The sequence below is a fragment of the Fistularia commersonii genome, chromosome 5 (assembly GCF_037954325.1).
Source record: "Fistularia commersonii isolate RoL2024-O1a breed Wild chromosome 5, RoL_Fcom_v1.0, whole genome shotgun sequence".
Lineage (NCBI taxonomy): Eukaryota > Metazoa > Chordata > Actinopteri > Syngnathiformes > Fistulariidae > Fistularia > Fistularia commersonii.
Window position 1 is genome coordinate 14,498,352 of NC_141288.1, and position 19,069 is coordinate 14,517,420.

Consider the following 19,069-nt stretch of genomic DNA (forward strand, 5'->3'; position numbering starts at 1 on the left):
TAATTGTTGTCCACTTGTATCCAAGGGCACCCAACATGAAACTCACAGCTTTGCAGTGAATAGATTTTGACCTTGTTTTGAAGGTCCAATTCTTGCATCAACAACCCAACAGGATTCCCTCTGGGGTGCCTAGTCCTGCTGAAACACTGATCACAGGGAACTGCACCAGCTTATTGTTCTCCACTCGCTGGTTGACCCTTATTGCCCCATTAAAATCTAGCCTGAAACGCTGCCTGAGGGTGTCCAGCCATCACTTGCAGGCTTACCAACCTACTGAAGACAATTGAGAGAGATGGGCAGGGGAGAGTCTGTGTTTATAAGAAATGTAAGTAAAAAAAAGGTGTTACGGGTTAGTTGCATGACCCTTTTTTTCCAAGGTCAAATTAGAGGATACATTGAATACAGTTGTGTTTTTCTTGAGGTAATTTAAGTAATTCAATCCTAAAATATGAAGTTTTATCAGCAAAATGCAGTCTTTAAGAATGTGATGATGTATTCATTCATGCATTTATTATCTATACCACCTGCACAAAGCATTGTACAGATTGTATTGATAATTCACAACGCTTTGTGCAGGTGGTATAGATAATTCACACAACAATTCACTCTCATTCATACGAGCATTCTGATAAGTCATCAATTAACATTATACATGTTTTGAACTGTGAGAAGACAGAAAAACCTGAAGAAAGCCCATTGAGGCACAAGTAGAATATGCAAGTGTCACACACAAAAACCACAGCATTGTTACTTGAATCAAAAACCGTCTTGCTAAGAGAAGATTAACCATTGTGTGTAATTTTCAGAGAAAGCCAGCAAGTGTTATAGATTAAAGATATTGACACATAAGGTGTTCTTGGATTTTGATAACTTCAGACATGATTAAACACTTGAAACTTTATTTGGATTAATACTTTATTGGTCTACTGTGATGTTACAGAATTACAAAAACATAAATCAGATAGACTCTTCTAATACCGGTGTGGTACTTGTCGCCACTGCCACAATGGCTGCAGAGGTAGCAAATAGCGAAGTATATTTGCCCTGACAAAAGAGAACCCCATCTGATACTTCTTTGGTCTTCATAATAGACCTAGATAGCTGCTGAGACTACGGCTATAATTTTCATTTTTCTACATCTGTAAAATGCAAATATATTACTTTATTAACCAAGCAAGTTTGTTTCTCCCCAAGTCTAGATTTCTTGACACAATTTCCCATATACACACTTGTCCTAGTCAGTCTTCATTTAGTGTTCATTTCAATCCTGGACTGGATTTAATCTGTGCCAGGGAATACATTTGTCCCTATAAGTCTTCTAGAGTTAATTAGACTTGGATGACTGTTTTTATTATTTAGATCCAAAAACAAGCAAAATAAAAGGAAAAGATTGGACCCAAAATGTGAATTAAACAACATATGATCACAAACAGCTGTTTAGAGGGATCACTCTAACATAAGGCACATTTCTGCAACCAAGCATAATTGACAGTTTGTCCTATAGGAATATACTTTGTATACAGCCACCACTAACACACTGGTGCATTAACAAAATCATGTAGAAACAAATAATACACAATACTGGAGCATTTTCAATCATCAGAAATTGGTTTCACAATGGGGGCAGCTTTGTGTTTAAAGGTTTAGTACTGGGTTTTCAATATTTGATAAATTAAAGATAAACTAGTAAAATTAAAAATTAAGCTTTCATGTCTTATGCAAAATTATCTAAATTTCTGTTTTCCTTCATAGCCGCCACTTGAAACAGCATGAATTTTGGTTGTGAGTGAAACAGTCTGGATGATAAAGGGGCTCCCAGCAAAGCGTCGGATGGCCTTAATAGATTTGGTGCTGTATTTCAACATCCAGCAAAGTTTGACTTGAGGTAAATGACAAAATGCTCTGGTTTCATTCAAAGTTTTTAAAAACTGGTAATCCACTACATTCGGCAGCTCCATTACATCAGGAAAATTATAAATTAAATAAATACAACGGACTACAATTTTAATTAAGTGCAGTTTCATTTAGAAATCTTAAGGTTTAGAATTGTAACCACAAAAACCTTAAATCATATCCCCACCGTCCCCCAAAAAAAGACCCATTCTAATAATTTCATAAATCAACTGATAAATGTCCATTGAAGGATTTGACTTAAAGGTCAAAATGTGGTATTATGGTATTTATTTATTGGGCGGGGGGGGGGGTATTCGTGATGTAGGCGTATTGCAGTTTAACATGCATAGATCATTTAAAGCATGATACTGGAGACCCAGGAAGTTCACAAGAGGGACGACGACACCTAACACTTGGCTCTCCTGACTCAAAAGGGTCTCTGGACAAAGGATGCCCCCCCCCCCTTTCTGGTGTAGACAGAGTGAGCCCAGCAGGGGGCAGTGTTATGTGGTAGAAGTTGATTGTAGTTTTTTTTTTACCTCCAATGTACATTACAGTGAGACAGGTGTGGCTTGCTGAATGAAAGGATCATATACAAAAAGTAATTCAATCAACAATGCAGAAAAGTTACAGCCCAAAACACTAACAATGGCATTGAATGCTGTTTGCACACTACAAGATTAAATAAGAGATGGCCTACACAAGTGATAAAGTTCATCCAATTTGGTTAAACCCAAATGTAATTCTGGAAAATCAAAAGGTATTTCAAAACTAACCTTGAACTGTTTACAAACTGCTACAAAACTAACAGTGTAATAATGGATGACAGGGGAGAAACATAACGCAGTGGGTCCAGAGCCTTTACTATACTGGACATTTAGATTATAGAATACATCTTGAGAGAAAATTGTTGTTCACAATGACTGGACAAGCAGAAGGTTTCAGGTTTAAAAAAATCAAAGCTGTAGGTTCAGACAGATAAATGGAATTGACTTAAGCAGCCATTTACAGCAGTCAGATATTTACTATAGCATTTGAAATCAAACATGAGGAACCACCTCTGAGCTTGATCCTTTACACAGTCATGTTTCTGAATTCCTTCAAGTGGATGTCACCACATTAACACATTCTTGAAAGCAACAGCTTAGGCCAAAAGTACAGAGGACAGAAGCGCAGAACAGATCACTGGGGAAAGTGGATAAACAATATACACTGCTTCTGTAGCAGACATTCACTGTACAATTCCCCTGCATTTATCCCATTACCTTCAAGGCAATGAATCAAAGAGATGGCTATACTGCAATGCATATGTACTTTGACAAATGAGTCTATTGCTAATGGGACCGATGGAAGAAAACAAACACATGCCTTTTTGGCCAGGAACAGGATTAAGGCCCCAAGTTAATTGCATTCAGTAATCAAAGTCAGTGTCTGACAGCAGTTTCAGGTCAAGTGTGATATTTCGCAGTTCAAGTGCAGCATAAACGAGTGCAACAATTACAGCAGTTTTTTTTATTAATGCTAAATGAACATTTTAATGACACATTACAGTGCTCAGACAAGAAGCTTAATACACAGGCTCCAACATCAGCCTTAAAACATCTTTTATAGGGTTGGAATTTTAGGGTCCTCAAATGCAGTTAACAGTGCAACTGCCTTTTGTGTTATGGCTCATTACTAGATTGACCAAAAACGCCAAGCCTGCTAAGATTGATAGCACTGCATTAAATTTAGCCACTTTTGTTTCCTTCAGAGGAGCTGAGGGTCAACAACTGCAAAACAGAGTTGATCAGTTTAAAATGCAAGCAATCAAGTCATTTTCCAGATATTTAGTACTCCGTAAAATTTGAAGACAAGACATTTTAAATAATTTGTCAAACCCTAAATAAAGTTTTTGTTCTGGCTGATCAGCTGTTACAATCACTGCCTCCAACCACAACACAAGGTTACATATGAACCATTTGAATCAGTGCTGTCCAAGGACAGACACTGACTTAAAGCAGCTCAAAAGGCTTTCCAACCACTAAAATGCTGTTGATTAGAACCTTCCTCTCCACAAATCATGATCCCCTGCAAGAACAGTCAATCTCAACCCTATGGATTCACTTTACTGTGAGTTACACAAGAAACTGATGCCGAATCCATGTTGTGAACTGACAGAACATTGCACTGCAGCTTGAGTGAATTATCTGCCACATTTACTAAACAGAGGCTGCAGATCAACATGAATGTGGCAAGAAAGACTAATACTTTTCTCCACATTAAGTAATTCTGCCTCTTTACTTGCATACAATCCGTTCCATGCTGCTCTTGCTACACTTCACATCCTACAAGGGTTGTTCTTTGGCATTTTAAACGGAGGGCTGTGAATGGAGCCTGGTAAACCCCATGAGGCACCTTGTGGCAAGGTTGAGCAATCTAGATGTTTGTTTCCCGTTGCATAGGCTCCTCCTCTTCAGTTTTGTTGACAAGCTCCTCTTCTTCTGTGGCTTGGGCTTCCTCATCAGGCTGCTTCGAATCGTCATCATGATGATCTGGATCTTCCGTGTCAGTCGGCTTGTACATCTCTTCACATGTTTGCTCAAGTTTCCGCTCACGGTCCAAGAGTCTGTAGTTAATGAAGTTTCCAATGAAGAGCCAAATACTGGCAAAAATCACTATAGCACCACAACTGAAATACAGGGCCTGGTAACTCTGCGTCACATCAACGAGTTTCCCTGCAAGACAGCAAACAGGTGTTAATTCATCTGCAAGTGAGGTCACTTAGACCAAACACACACGCATGGCAAGCGTAATAAGACAATAAAAACAAAAACTCTGCTAGAGATTAGTAACAGTACCTGCTAGTGGAGGTCCGAGGAGGACTGGGCAGCATTCCACAATAGTGGTGAGGCCAACAGCACTGGAGAACCTCTTAGGTCCAACCAGATCCATAAGTGTTTCAAATAGCACAGCGCTAACCATGCCAAAGGCAAAACCAAAAAACACAGCATATATAACAAGACCAGTGTAATCTTTGGCTAGTGGGCAGAAAATATGGCACACCCCATTGTAAAAGACTGCAAAACTGAAGAAATATTGGATCCTTGGTCGGACCCAATGGGAGTTTGCCAGTAGCCCCATGGTAGGCCTAGCAACAATGTCAACAAACGCCAGGATTGAGAGCAGGAAGGCAGCAGAGTAGTCGTCCACACCCATGTCCTTTGCAAAGGCCGTAAGGAAGACTATAGGCGCAAAGAAGCCCAGGAACATTACGACATTCCCTGACAGGTAGATGAGGAAGCCACGATGCTTGAAGAGAGACAAGTCCAGGTAGCTGGTTACCAATTGCCAAGCTGTGCATTTCTCTTTTGTTGTAATAATGGCAGTGCATTCCTCTTTTTTGACCTTAGCAGGTGGAGGTCCAAGGGGTCTCATGAGAGAACCAGCCACACAGCAGTTTAGCAAAATACCACCTAGGATGAGGAAGCTTCCTCTCCAGCCAAACTGATTGAAGAGGTACTGGTTGAGCGGTGCTAAATTGCTGAGAAATACTGGACTTCCTGCCATTGCTAGCCCATTAGCAATCGGACGTTTCTTTAAGAAGTAGATGCCTATCATCGTCAATGCTGGCTGGAGGTTGAATGCCAGTCCAAGTCCTATGGAGAAGGATGATATTAGACTATAGATAGCCCCAAAAAAAGTTTGTGAATAATACTTTTACACCATATCCATACTTCCATTTCCCCATAAGTAATTCTAAGCCTACTTTTGTCCACAGCCCAGACATTTAATACAACTACTCCTTCAGTAAACTTCATATACTGTGATTTGTTCAACAAAAGTTTTATTTTGCAGCCAAGGGATACTTTTGCCATTTATGGACCAATTAAGGTTCACTACCCTTGCAAATTACATAAAGTGTGCTTCTACATTTCCCAAAAATGTTGCCATAAAAATTCTTAAAAATTTACGATACCAGATAAGAGCTAGGATAACAAATACTCTAAAGGCTTGCATTTACCAACCTTCTGTTAATATAAGAAGGCTTAGTTGGGCTCTAAGATTTGAGCTTTCAAACACTCCTGTTGCAAAGAGTTTGAAAGCTGAAACTGAGGAGTCTTAGCAACCATCTACTTTTTGTAAAAGTAACAGATTGTATTTTTGGTATTTTGGTGATAAACACCAATTACACTTGCAATTTAATACACACTAAGAAAGGTAAATGAAAGAAGGGACTTTAAGACTCACCACCAATAACACCAATGCAGATGTAAAGCTGTGCCACACTGGTGCAGAACGAAGCCAAGATCATCCCACTGGAGGAGAGAATACCTCCCATTATGACAATTGGCCTGCAGCCAAATGTGTTGACGAGTATGCTGCTGACAGGACCTGAAATAGAGGGGAGAGATTTAATGTTTACTGCAGTCAGATCCGCAAAAATGTCTACCTGATTATTTGATCAGGTCTTGCGAAGTTGCATATAAGTGGCAGCCAGGTTAAATTGAACACCGTGAAACAGGAGTGCCGTGTTCCAATGTGGAATTATACGTTGATACTTGAACCTCACCTTGCACTAGGTTCAGCAAAATCTTGTCCAAAAGTAAGTCTTAAAGCTGTGCTGACACATCTGCCCATGACTTAATTTCACATGAGATGAGTGGAGAGCTCAACACTTTAGTGAGAGCCTGTGGTGTCAATGAATCTTAAACACTTGCATGTAACATGCATGTCAGTTCAAAAATAACTGAACAATTGAACCAGTCATTTGTTGCGATTAAAAACTCAATGCCCATATACTGTTCCTTAATTTATGAAATTGGAGGATTTGAAAGTTACGGAGCTTTAGGTCTGTTCTTGAGCGAAGCAGAGTGGTGGTTTTGCCTTGTTGCTTAGGAGGAGGGGGCCATTTAAAAAAAAAAAAAATTTGGATAAGTATTACCTCAAATTTCAAAGGGCTGTTTAAGAAAAGTTCAACAGCAACAAGTGAAAATGTATTCAATTATAGTATGCTCTTTTTACCAGACACGATAGAATTTCTTCCATGCCCTGTGGAATTTCAGGCTACAGACAACCTGAGTCTTCTGCTCAAGGTCAAAGATTAAGGAAGAGGCGCAATCCCTCATTTGCATCCTCAGCAGTGATCACTATTCTCCTAGGCTTTATAGAGCCTAAATCCAGACAATGCACATTACTTATTTGGGGGCGGGGGGGTAATTTGATACGATAGTTTGAGTCCTATTGCTAATGGTGGGTTTAGTTTAATGCAATATCAAACACTAGTATAACTGGGGGAATTAACAGCACAGTTTGAGTGGGTGGTTAAGCCAAATACTGTGATTTGTGAGCCTTGATACTGGAGGGATGTTGAGGCTAAATACTGGAAGGGTGTTAGGGTCGCTGACTGATACTTTTGTGTTTTCCACTTCCAGGTAGTGTGGATAGTTTCCTTTTGTTGTTCTACTGGCAGACATCTAGGTAGTGGAACAGTCTCCTTATGAGGACTGTTTTATTCCTTTCGTAGATTTGAGCAGCAGCCAAACAGACCCTTTTCCCTTATAATTGTATCTCCGCACCCTGTTTTTCAAGCTTCCATAATAAATGATTTTATTAAATACGAATTACATTTGGTTTTAGACTGCTTCCCTTCCAAGTCAGAACGTAACATAGGTGATAACTGGTTAAAAAAAAAAAAACTTTAGTCTGTTTACAAAGCACACCATTTTATGATTGATAGTTTACATAACAGATTTCCATGCTGCCTTGCTCAAGGTCATGTCTCCCAGGATTACCAACACTGATCCCACACTGACACAGCATGCAGATTAAAACGTCATCCTAAGGCGACCATGCCTCCCAGCTGTCTGATTTAATCAAATGCAGGATCACATTGTAGAACCAAAAAGTGCCCAAGCCATCTCAAGAGAAACTAGATTCTTGGTTTTGCAACCCTCAAGTTTTAATATTTAAAACACAAGGTCTCATTTGTAAGGTTTGCCCTATATTCAAACATCTCAGTATCAGCGTGAACGATATGAAAGTCAATGCTTAAGTTAAGCAAACAACAAAAGGCTTTTTTTTTAAATTACGTACCTCAAATTGTGTTAAGACCTGAAAGTGATTGATTACTGACCTTAAGACTAAATAACCGGATCTATGAACGTTGACATTTTGAATTACTGTACTTCATTTCACATGACTGTGATACAAGTGCTTTCATGCCTTGATTTCATGTGCTCGTGTTTAATTGTTGAATGCAATTTATCGTGTTACCAATTTCACCTTGATTAAAAATTCTATTATGTCAACTGCCTCCTGTCAGGAGAACTTTAAAAAGTGACATGTATTTTCCAGGTTTAGCCTTCCATGCCACGATGCTTCTATTGATAGATAAGTAAGATCTTCCATTTACAGTAGTTGAATATAGTGTGGAGCCTTCCAAAAGACTTATCCCCACCACAATTTTTTTTTCTTAAACTTAAAGTGTTGGCATATCTCCAGCAGAAGCGAGAGTCATCTATGGCAGAATACCATACAGAATGCAACTCAAGTAAAAATAAATGTAGTTTCAGTGGTCAAGATAAAGCTTCAGTCTGTGGCAGACAACAGACCAGCTAAAATCCCAGTCTGAGGTTTCAGACAATGTTTGTAATAAGAGAAGTGATAGCTAATAAAAACAAAAGAAAGTGAACTATTGGTAAAATTGTATCCTAATACACCACTGACAAATAGTTTTAATTCAATGGAAAAGGTGCAATGGAAGGGGACGAGAAGAGGAGGGAGTGAGCTCATGAGAAAATTTCTTTAAATGTAGGTAGGCTATCTACAGCCTTCCAGAAAACAAACATACTGCAAAGGTTATCCTGTGTGTGTTTCCTTTCCATTTGAATCTATTAGTTACAAGCTCAACAGAAAACATGCTGTCACTAACAGATCTTTTAAAATGCTACCTAATTTCTGTAAGATTTGGGTTGTAGCATCAAGTTAAAATGCCCGGACTTCTGCTTTCCAGGTCTGCTGATGACGAGCACAGATGGGATAACAGCAGTAGATAGAATGACAGCCGGATTACCACAGGGACAGATGGCAGCTGTGGCAATGCCAAGCAAAAGGCTGCAGCCCAAGTAGGGAGGGATATATACCAGGTGAGCGCCACAATATGGGGACATCCCTTCAGATCACAATTGAGGATTTAATTACATATTCCTGTCAAACGCAACTCCTGGATGATCACATGAAACTACATCATCCATCTGTCCTGTATCCAGTAGTCCATACATTGCAGCATAACAATTTGTACAGGAAAGTTAAGTCTCTTCCTGATATCCAGTGTGCTTTGAGTAGTTTAAGAATCTTAGTTCATTTTTAAATGATTCAGTAAACCTGTTATTTAGGATTTGCAGCAAGATATGCAGCAGCAATGTCAAACAAAGATTAAGAGTGCACATGTTCAAATTCCAATCCCATGCAAACAAAATGTTTTAATAGATGCTTTCATGTTTGAGCTCACATCTGATTTACACCTCTGAAAATTAAGACTTACAGTATTTGCCTTAAATTTCAAGCCGGCAACCCTTAAGTGGTACGTGTAGTCTAATTACATTTGCAAGGAATAATTTGTCACAGTAATATGGAAAAGATAAATTCAGGGAAGGCAGGACAAGACCATTGTACACATGTTTCATAGCAATGACAATTAAGAGTATATTTGATAAAGTACATTCATTTTTATGCTTGACATTAAAGTGTCAAAAATAGTCCTGTACACATCTAGAAAGTTACCAGTTCAATGTGCTAGTCACAACAAGAACACTCATATCTTAATTTAAAATAACCATATATTACACACAAACATCCCATGCCGGTAGCTTAGTATTCAACTTCACTTTCTTCTATCTTAGTGATTTATTAAATTCAGTTGTCTAAGAGTTTCTATGCACAAAGAAATGCCTTCCAAAATGAGATTTCAGCAGCACAATTTAATGATGCCAAAGAGAATAACTCACCAGCTGCATACATGACTGCAAGCATAATGGAGGAGATCCATGCAATCTGACTGTAAGAAGCATTGAAGATGATCTGGATTTCTTTGAAGAAGACCGTGATGGCTTTAGGGAAGGCGTAGGAGAAGCCTATGGAGATGAATGATGCAAACACAACAGCCCATCCCCAACCACCATCCGGTGGAGGCACAGGTTTGTGACAGGTTTCAGGTGGGGACATTGCTGGTCCACCTCAACGTTGACTAGCTGCAGACAGAAAAACAAAACACACATTCAAATCAAAATGGTAATAAGTGCATATGCTTCTATTATGGTGGTGAATTTTAACCACACTTTCTTAAATCAGAGCAAATACCTGCATACCTCTAAAGGTTAAAAAAAATCTACATTGTAATGAGTCAAAGCAAGTTGCTGTGAGTTATCAAAAAAAAAAAAAAAAAAGAAACAAGTGTCACTCCTTCAGTAACAGTCTACCACAGGTCCGTATCCTGTAGGGGGGGGTGGGTGGGGCATATGCAAACACTGGCAGCTGGCATGCATGAGTGACAAGATGGCTACACCCACAAGTCACCTTGAGCCCATCCCAAAGGAAGAAATGGAAAGGGTTGCACCTGCATTCAGGCCAGGTGCTAATGTGTATGGTAGAAACAACTGTGTTGTGTCTGAAGCAGCAACATTCAGTACAAGATCAAGACTTAAAAAAAAAAAAAAAGGTCTTTTTACATGTATGAGCACACAACTACTTTAGTAGCCTTTTCCACCAGCCCACAATCCTCTAATAAAGGAATGTTGCGTAGGACTACAGTGAGGGAAAAGAGAACCATCCCCCAAAATAGTTTCACCAGAAACAGGTTCTCTCCTGCCTACCACAACTAAAGGTTATATACAGAAGGGTATTCAAGACACCAACAATTTAGCAGTAGCTAGAACTTGTCAATATTCATTTATAAGAGATACCACCCTCATAAGATCAGAGATTCAAATATTTCCCTAACTGAACCTAATTGTATTGTCCACTGTTGACTTAGTGAATTCTGTAAGAAACTTTCTGCCAAAAATCAAGGAATGTAAAACCCCAACCTTTACTTTAACACAAAAGGTGATATCACTTTACTGGAGCTAGAAATTCCTTAGTTCAAAGTTATCCCCGTCATATGCTAGAGTAACCATTTCATCTTTTGAAGGTTACAGGTTTATTCCCATAAGCACCATACTTGCAGGAAATGCTCTACAGTTACACAAAGGGACCTAAGAAATGTAGCCCCCCACCCCAGTGATTTACACTTACAATATTGTGTTCGTATCATAAACCCTATTGAATTATGCTCCTGTCCCTACCCAGGTCAGGCTACAGTGTATGGCATGCTGAGTTAATGGGGCAAAATTTTGGGGAAGAATTACTTGAGTAAATACATTTGTCATGTTAAGGATAAACTGGAAGTATCTGACTTCGTTTATTTTAAAACTAGCATTGATGTAGCTGTATATCCCAACATCTAGATTTGCCCAAAAGAGTTATTCTGTAAGTCACTTGCAATTTGTAACCCTTCTTTGTGAAGAGCTGATCTAATTGAATTACAAGCCTATTGATGGAAGTGGCATTAAGTGTTTATCCTTCAGTCCCTGTCAATAGAGAAAATATTGGGAAAAAAAAATGCAATTTCCTCCTTTTCAAAAAGGTCCAAATGGCAAAACTGCCACAATAGACAACGACTTCACATTAACTCAATCTGCTGTTACCGGTTTGAGACATGTGCGCCTTATAGTTGCATGCAGTCCAGTACAATCTTAGTAATTTCAGCTAGCCATACAGCCCAACGGATTTCAAAACCAGCCTCTCAAAAAAAAAACACTCAACTCTTCAAATGTTGGATGCTCAACTATACTAGCCCTTGCATTCAAAAAGGGCTGCTTAATGTAAATGTCTGCTGAAGTTCTTTGGCTTCCATTCAGGTTTTTCCTCCCCTCAAGTTTTATCCATCTGTTAAGAGTGAAGCTCCCCCCCCCCCCCCAAAAAAAAAAAAAATCTATTATAAAAGCAACTTGCATTAGTAGAGTGTGAATTTTCATGATTATGAATAAACAAATGTTCAAGTCCCAATTACTGAGCAAACACCTGGAAACTTCCAGAGACAACTGGGGATGGTGCTGCAATTAGACCTTAAAGCAAAAAGTCAGGTATAGAGAATAAGCAAGTTGAGGCATGAGTGAAGCCTTTTAGCTTCCAAGAATTTCAGTTGTCAGTTTTTGGATGATACAAACCTGAGGCACAGTACCATAAATTAAAATTTGTTTAGTGCAATGGGGAGGGGGGGGGGGGGGGGGTTAAAATCAGAATAAGTTTAGGCCAGTTGATCATCAATATTCATAAATAAGAGCACTGAACATTAATCATAAGAGTAGTCATAAAAACTGTAAATTCTGCATCAGTTGTAGGATATTGAAATACAGCTCAAAATACTGCAGCCTAGATCATTGAAAGCTTGGACTAGAGGAATTCAGCACCAACAAGTCTTCAAGAGGAAATGACCTCTAACAGCGTCCGCCAACATAATCAGCTGAATGACCGCCACGCCACCCAAGTCCCCAAGAGTTATGGCAATGTAAGATTAGTGTGAAGGTAATCTCACTTATACAGACATTAGGTAAATGATGAACCAATTGTTAAACAAATCAGGCAGCTTTTTAAAGTGTTGAGAATCATTTTTAAAAATCAAGATATGTAGTCTAATAAGTAATAAATTTAATTAAACAAATACATCTAGTAATAAAACACTTTCCAAACAAAATCTGAGGGGGAAAGAAACAACTTCTCTACAAGTCACTTTACACTTTGACCATGAACAAAAGGTTGATTCAAAACCAGAGCATGACAAAAAGTGGATGGAAAGCATATTTTACAGAGACACAGGCAGAATAAGAAAAGGGAAAACTCCCCACTAATCCGTAGTGTGATGTCACCTTTTGTGCAACAAAAAGAACAGTAAACTGAGGTCAATTTAGCAAAGGCAGGGCATAACTAGTTTTAAAATGTCTGATAACCACTGTCATTGAAGCCCTTTCAAGAACATCATGTCTAAAGTTTGCTCAAGATTTTATGGAGAGACAATTGAGCCATAGCAGATGGAGTTTGAGACACCTTGACATGGGCATAGTAAAATGGCAAATCCCACAGCTAAAATTATTCGGAAAAAAATAAGGAAAAGAAATGCAACAAATCTTTAACTTTCCAATGGGGATTCTTAACATGGACATTTGTGGCATTTGTTCAGATTAAGAACAATTTTGTTTTGCATAAGGTTTGTTCTACAAGCATCCCCAGGCACCTCAAATATCCCCAGGGAAGTGTGGAAAGTCACTAATCTTGAAAACTGAGTCAAAAATGTAAAGAAGCGCCGCCTGTCAGATCACAAATATGGACGAACTTTTGACAAGAAACAAAATCAGTAGATTGAAGGTAGTCATGGGTTGGTTCACCTGCTCTTGCTTCAAGTCATTGAAATTAGTCTCTATAGTACTGAAAGGAATGACTTTGACTCAACAATTATTCCAATTATTTCCTTAAATGCACAAGTCAGGTTTGGGACGGAAGGTTAAGCGGACACCATTCAGTTCAGTAGAAATTAAAGTTGGACTTGTCTTCATCTCAGATATGACTTAACTGTTGTCTATTGAAAGATTTTACTGAATTAAAAAAAAAAAAAAAAAACTTTGGCAGTTACTAAACATAACTTTCTGGGTATTCAAGTGGATGCTAAATTATATACTTTAAGAGCACTTTTTTGAACACCCAATATGGCACCTGCATAGAATCAGCAATAAAATGGAAGTAAAGGAACTCCAACACCTCCATGAAAATGAATTACACCTATTGCATCATGTGGTCTTCAGGGCATATACACATACAGTGCTAAAGGGGGGGATATAAAATAAAAAACCCACACATAAGCACTCAGCATTGTTTGCAGCGTTAGCTACTGTCCTCCTTGGATGTTGCATTAGTCTAGAGCCCTTTTTGACAAAAAAATAGGCCACAAGCTTTAAAAGATCAAGGATGTTTCCCTGACTGCAATGCTCCTACACAGGAGTTACTCTTTTTGACCAGGGGCTTGTTTGCTGATAAAGAGACAAACTCTCCAGGGAAAACCAAACAGACTTGTATTCATTACAGACAGCTGAGTCACAGGTGAGTTTCATGCCTTGTCTTTGTGGGGGTTATGACATTGACAAAACCTGCAAAAAAAAAAGAAATGGAGGGAGACAACAATGTGATTCCCAACACTGCTGTCTAATCATATGATGCAGCTGATTTAAGAACAGGGACCGGATGAAGCCGGTCACAACGCCCCGAGCCTGCGTGGGCCAAACCGAGTCAGACGACCTCTAAAAATAGCACCAATAAATATTTCATTCATTAGACATCCATATCTGTGAAGAGGTTACCTGTTTTAACTAACTAGCCAGTTGTCACTGACCGCAACGTGGAGAATTTACACCTGCACTAACACGTCCCAGGCTGAGGCTGTCATTCATGCAGCATATTCCCATCGCTGCAAATTATAGCGCGTTGAAATCGTCCTCATATCTCAATGACAACCACGGTCAGTATTACTATACCTTAAGCGCAGAGGACGGTACTCGTATCTTGGTCAGACGGCCGCTCCGCGACCTTGGATCCGAAAGATGCGTGTGACTGCTGTAGACTTGTGGCTGTTTAAATTTACTCGCCATTGCCTGACGTGATCGGCGACCGCGCTGAGGGGCGGAGTCTGCCGTGCTATTTTAGACGCGAGTAGCTCCGGGGATTGATCCAGATTCTGAGCTCTGCTGACTGATGCATGTATTGTCTCTTCTCCTTTGTCGTGAAGCTGAAACGGCACACGAAAATGAATGTTATCTTCATGATAAAAACGGTGTCGAAAGCAAAGAGAGCGATCCCTATTTATCAACACATCATTTATGTAAATGGCGGGGAGGTGGGGTAGACATTTTAGCAAAAACGAATTTATTTTTTTCAAAATAATATTAAAAATGAAAAATAATATTTTCTTTTTACAAAAAAGAAAGAAAGAAAGAAATAGCCGCCCTAGTGACGTAACACACGCGCAGATGGGCGGGGCATGCTTCAATTAATGGCAGGTGCAGGTTATTGTCCATCAAGGTCAAGGTCAAGGGCAAGGACAAGACCTGTCATCTATAAACAGAAACTAAAGCCAGCTGTGGGGAAGAGCAGATCGGCTGGGAAAATCTCCACAGAATAGCTATTGTGGATTATTTCAGCCAAGATAGTCAAAAGCAGGAGATGCAAAAGCCCCATATGACAATTGTGTATTTTAACTTTGGACAGCTTGAATCACCAAAGTTCAGCATCTCACAGTAAAATACCATGGAAGCATGAGAAGCGCTCCAGGCGGGGGCAGAAATATGCTCCCCATGGTGTTTAGGGGGAGAATGATCCTTCTCAGGTTATTGGGAAAAGAAAAGTGATCGTGTTTTTTTTTTTTCATGAAATTTGTTCAACTTTTATTTTTTGTCCCCTGTGAAAACCATGTAAAATCAGGGCAAAACATGTATTAACTGTCCTGCAATCTGCCCCGCATATTAGCATAAGTGAATATATATAATGTGAATAGACCAAATATGAATAAGTGCCATTATTTCTTGGCACTTATTCAAATTCAGGGAATTCCTTAAGATTTCCTGAGTTTATTTATTTTTTTATACTGAAGGACCGAGGCTCTAGTTGTGTGAGTGAAGAAAGACACCTCCACTATGTATACACAGGCTGGCTTTGTAAAACTCAATTTTGGCCGACAGGATAATTGAAATGATACTATTCACTTATTCTATGAACTTTCATTTTATTCTGCTTGACAGTGATAATTGTAAATACAACCTTTCCCAAAAGAGAATTTACTTATGTTTCTTTCCCAAACCCAAATGAAGGAAAAGTTCAACTTAAAGTTGAAAGTGCACTGAATAGGTCATCTGTGACGGGCTGTGTTGCCTTACAGTTAAAACTGACATTAAGATGAGGTGAAATGGGTCCAAAAGAGCCAGGATACATAAAAAAAACAAGAAAGGGAATCACATGATGCTTTGTTGGCCCAGGGGTCTTTCAAAACTGCTGATTAAGTATTTAGGCATGGAAAGAAAAGCAACTAAAAGGTGCACAGGAACTTTCAGGCGGGCAAAAATCAAGGTCATGAGGTTTACAAGTGAAAGTAAGCTCTACAGAGTATTATTGAAATTAATTTGAAATACAATATTGAGGTTCCTTTGTGATTTCATCAGTGAATACAAAATCCTCTGCCCGCCCCACTTAACCGCTCTATCCCATGCTGTTATGTCATACTCAGGGGAAGCACATCGGGGAGAGGTGGAACTACAAATTAAACAGTCTTTTAAAATAGTTGAATAAAAATGTATTTCAGAAATTTTTTCAAGTCTTATCAAAAACAAAATTAAATGTGCAATTATTTTCTTAAAGTGATTTTATACTGGGTATTGTGTTAATATGTATTTGTCTTATATTTAGTTGAATTGTAAATTTTAAGCAAACCTTACATTCTTTTAATTCTCTTTAAGTAACTGTCCTCTGCCATCAGTCCTCTGTCAGATGCAGTTTTTCTGTCTAGCGTGCATGAAGCTGCTGATGTCTCCTCACCAAATTCAATCTGGATTATTTGAGGGCATGTCCACGGGATTAATTTTAAAACGTCAGAGTGAAGCCTCTGCATATGTTTAGGGAGGCTGGCTCAATGTAAGGAGGATAAAATTTCAAATGAGATTACAGAAATAATGCATCTTAAGCTACAAGGAGGATTTTTTTTGAAACCCCAGCTATATATTGAACTTCTTTATAGATAGATTTTCAAAAATTAATTAATGTCACTGTGGGTGTTATCATGGCTAACAGCCAAGCCTTGTGTGCTTGTTTTGCATCATTATAACAATCAGGTTTACTGATATATTACACAAAAAATGCAAAACAAATTCACTTTACCCACTTTACCTTTTGAAACCCAAAACTCATTAGAAAAACATTGAAATAATTCATTTTTGAAATTCCACAATATATACTTTTTTAAGGGAATACGCAAAACAGAGGAAAAAAAACACATATTTATCTTTTGTCCTCTCAATAGTCCTCAATGGTCTGGTTTTCAACCTCTAAAATTTTTCAAAAAGCATGTGTGTGTTTATATGTAATTCATTTTCCTTGAGAAAAAATACAAAAGTATAAAATTACAACCAATAGATTTGTCAAAAACGACAAACCAACTTTGTTGATAAGATTCACTATGAAGTGAGTAATGTGTAATTATATTGTGTCTATCCTCTCACTACATTTTGAATTAGCATTGATCAGTTTCCCCCTACCTGTATATTTGAAGAGAAATTACTGTTAAATTACAAGTACAAGATCCTTATCATTCATATTGGTCATCTCAGAAGAATTCTGGGCTATATCTTCTGCCGCCTACTGGATCACCTCTGTACAACAAAGATCTCAACAGGTTTATTCAGGAAAAAAAAGGAAGATCTTACTGAGACAATAAACACGATCACAAAATCTCACGAATACCAAATTACTTTCTTGGCCATTTATTGGTGATTCTTGGTCAATTCCTTAATCAATGTGCTATGCTATGTCCTTTCAACACCACAATGCGGAAAAAAAAGAACTACAAAAAGTTAATGTAACTCGTGTTTTCCCACTTCTTTGTTTCTGAAGGCCTCTTAGTGACATTTTGGACCTTGTCATTTCAGCTGTTCAGTGCAATATTTGTATATAAAAGTAAAATTTTGGTTGGGCACCTCTATTCAAACCAGTTACAGTACCACCATGCACTATAACTGTTTCCACGTTTTTCACAGGAAAACATTGACCCTCCAAACATCCACTTTCATCCAGTTAAACAGGTTCAGGTCTCTAGTTCAAGATAATATAGCACTTCTTGGGGGACCCCGAAGTGTTCTGAGGCCAGAAAAGATACACTGTGGGTGACCGCATGGCCCTCGGCCAATTGAATGTGCCAAGAACACTGTGATAGAAGGCACCCTGAAGAAGTCCATACCAAATGCCAAAACCACATCAGATGACTTACTTGGATGCAGCTGAATCTTATCATTACTTGAGGAAGAAATGGCTTTACTCCAGACTCGCCTCAGATGTCTGTGCTGGTCACTCTTTCAGTGGGCCAGCCACCCTGCAGAAAATTTCAGATATCACCTCCATGACCTCGTTATTCCAGTCATGGCCTTGAGCATGAGACCAAAGATGAGAGTTGGAACATAAATAGAGTGGTAAAATGAGAGCATTGCTTTCCTGCTCAGTTCCCTCTTCACCATAACCAACCCCTGCATTGCCTTCATCGCATTTGATGCCACTCTGATCCACGTCAGACTCCTGCTCTATATTATAAACAACACTCCTCGATACTTGAAGTTCTGTGCTGATAAATATCCCCACCGATTAACAACGTGACATTTGACTGAAAAGTGCCCCAGGGCCTACTGCAGTCCATGATGGGATGAGGTCAACAGGACCTTATCAAAAAACAGACAAGAGATCTTGAGGTTCCATACAGGACATATAATTCCATAATCATACTGCCAAGAATCTTAACATTTGTTTGGGGGTCATGCCATCGAGGAGTTTCTTAAATCCTCAACAGCCCGTACTAGCAATATGGCTAAAATGTCTTGAGAGTCCATTCACCTCTGTCACCTCCATGAAGGGCATATCACATGGTTTGAGGATTTCGTAAATGTTCTCCTTCACCCAACCGACATGATTAACAGCTCTCCTTCTCCATTGTAAGCTGCTTGTGCCAAGCCTTGCTTCTTTTTTCTGAGCTCCCTGACAGTTGCCAGAATCTCTTTAGGACCACCCAAAAAGGTTTTTCAGCAGCTTCTCCAAAGTCTCCCCTCACACAGGTTTGTTTGTTTTGTAACCTCCAAAACTTGTGTAAACTGTAATATTCAAGTATTTGGGACTCACCTTTTGGTAACCAGACTCAGGCACCCACTACTATCAACCAAAGAATACCCAATTCATCCATAGACAATTGGTTTCAGCCCGTCCAGTGATGATGCAACACATTATCAGATGGTGATCAGTTGATTGATTTTTGGCCATAGGTGCTCTGGTACTGTATGAAACAAGATACGCCTTAATATGCTGG

At 38.9% G+C, this 19,069-nt stretch overlaps 1 protein-coding gene across 1 annotated transcript; it reads right to left on the reverse strand.

Moving 5' to 3' along the window:
* Nucleotides 1-745: 745 nt before the first annotated feature.
* Nucleotides 746-14,624, reverse strand: LOC147234165 (monocarboxylate transporter 2). The gene is made up of 5 exons (XM_086146961.1): nucleotides 14,496-14,624; nucleotides 9,882-10,124; nucleotides 6,124-6,267; nucleotides 4,734-5,531; nucleotides 746-4,610 (listed from the first exon to the last, which is right to left on the reverse strand). The coding sequence occupies exons 2-5, from the start codon at nucleotides 10,096-10,098 to the stop codon at nucleotides 4,312-4,314; spliced, it is 1,458 nt and encodes a 485-aa protein (XP_086003087.1). The 5' UTR covers nucleotides 10,099-10,124; nucleotides 14,496-14,624; the 3' UTR covers nucleotides 746-4,311.
* Nucleotides 14,625-19,069: the final 4,445 nt, after the last annotated feature.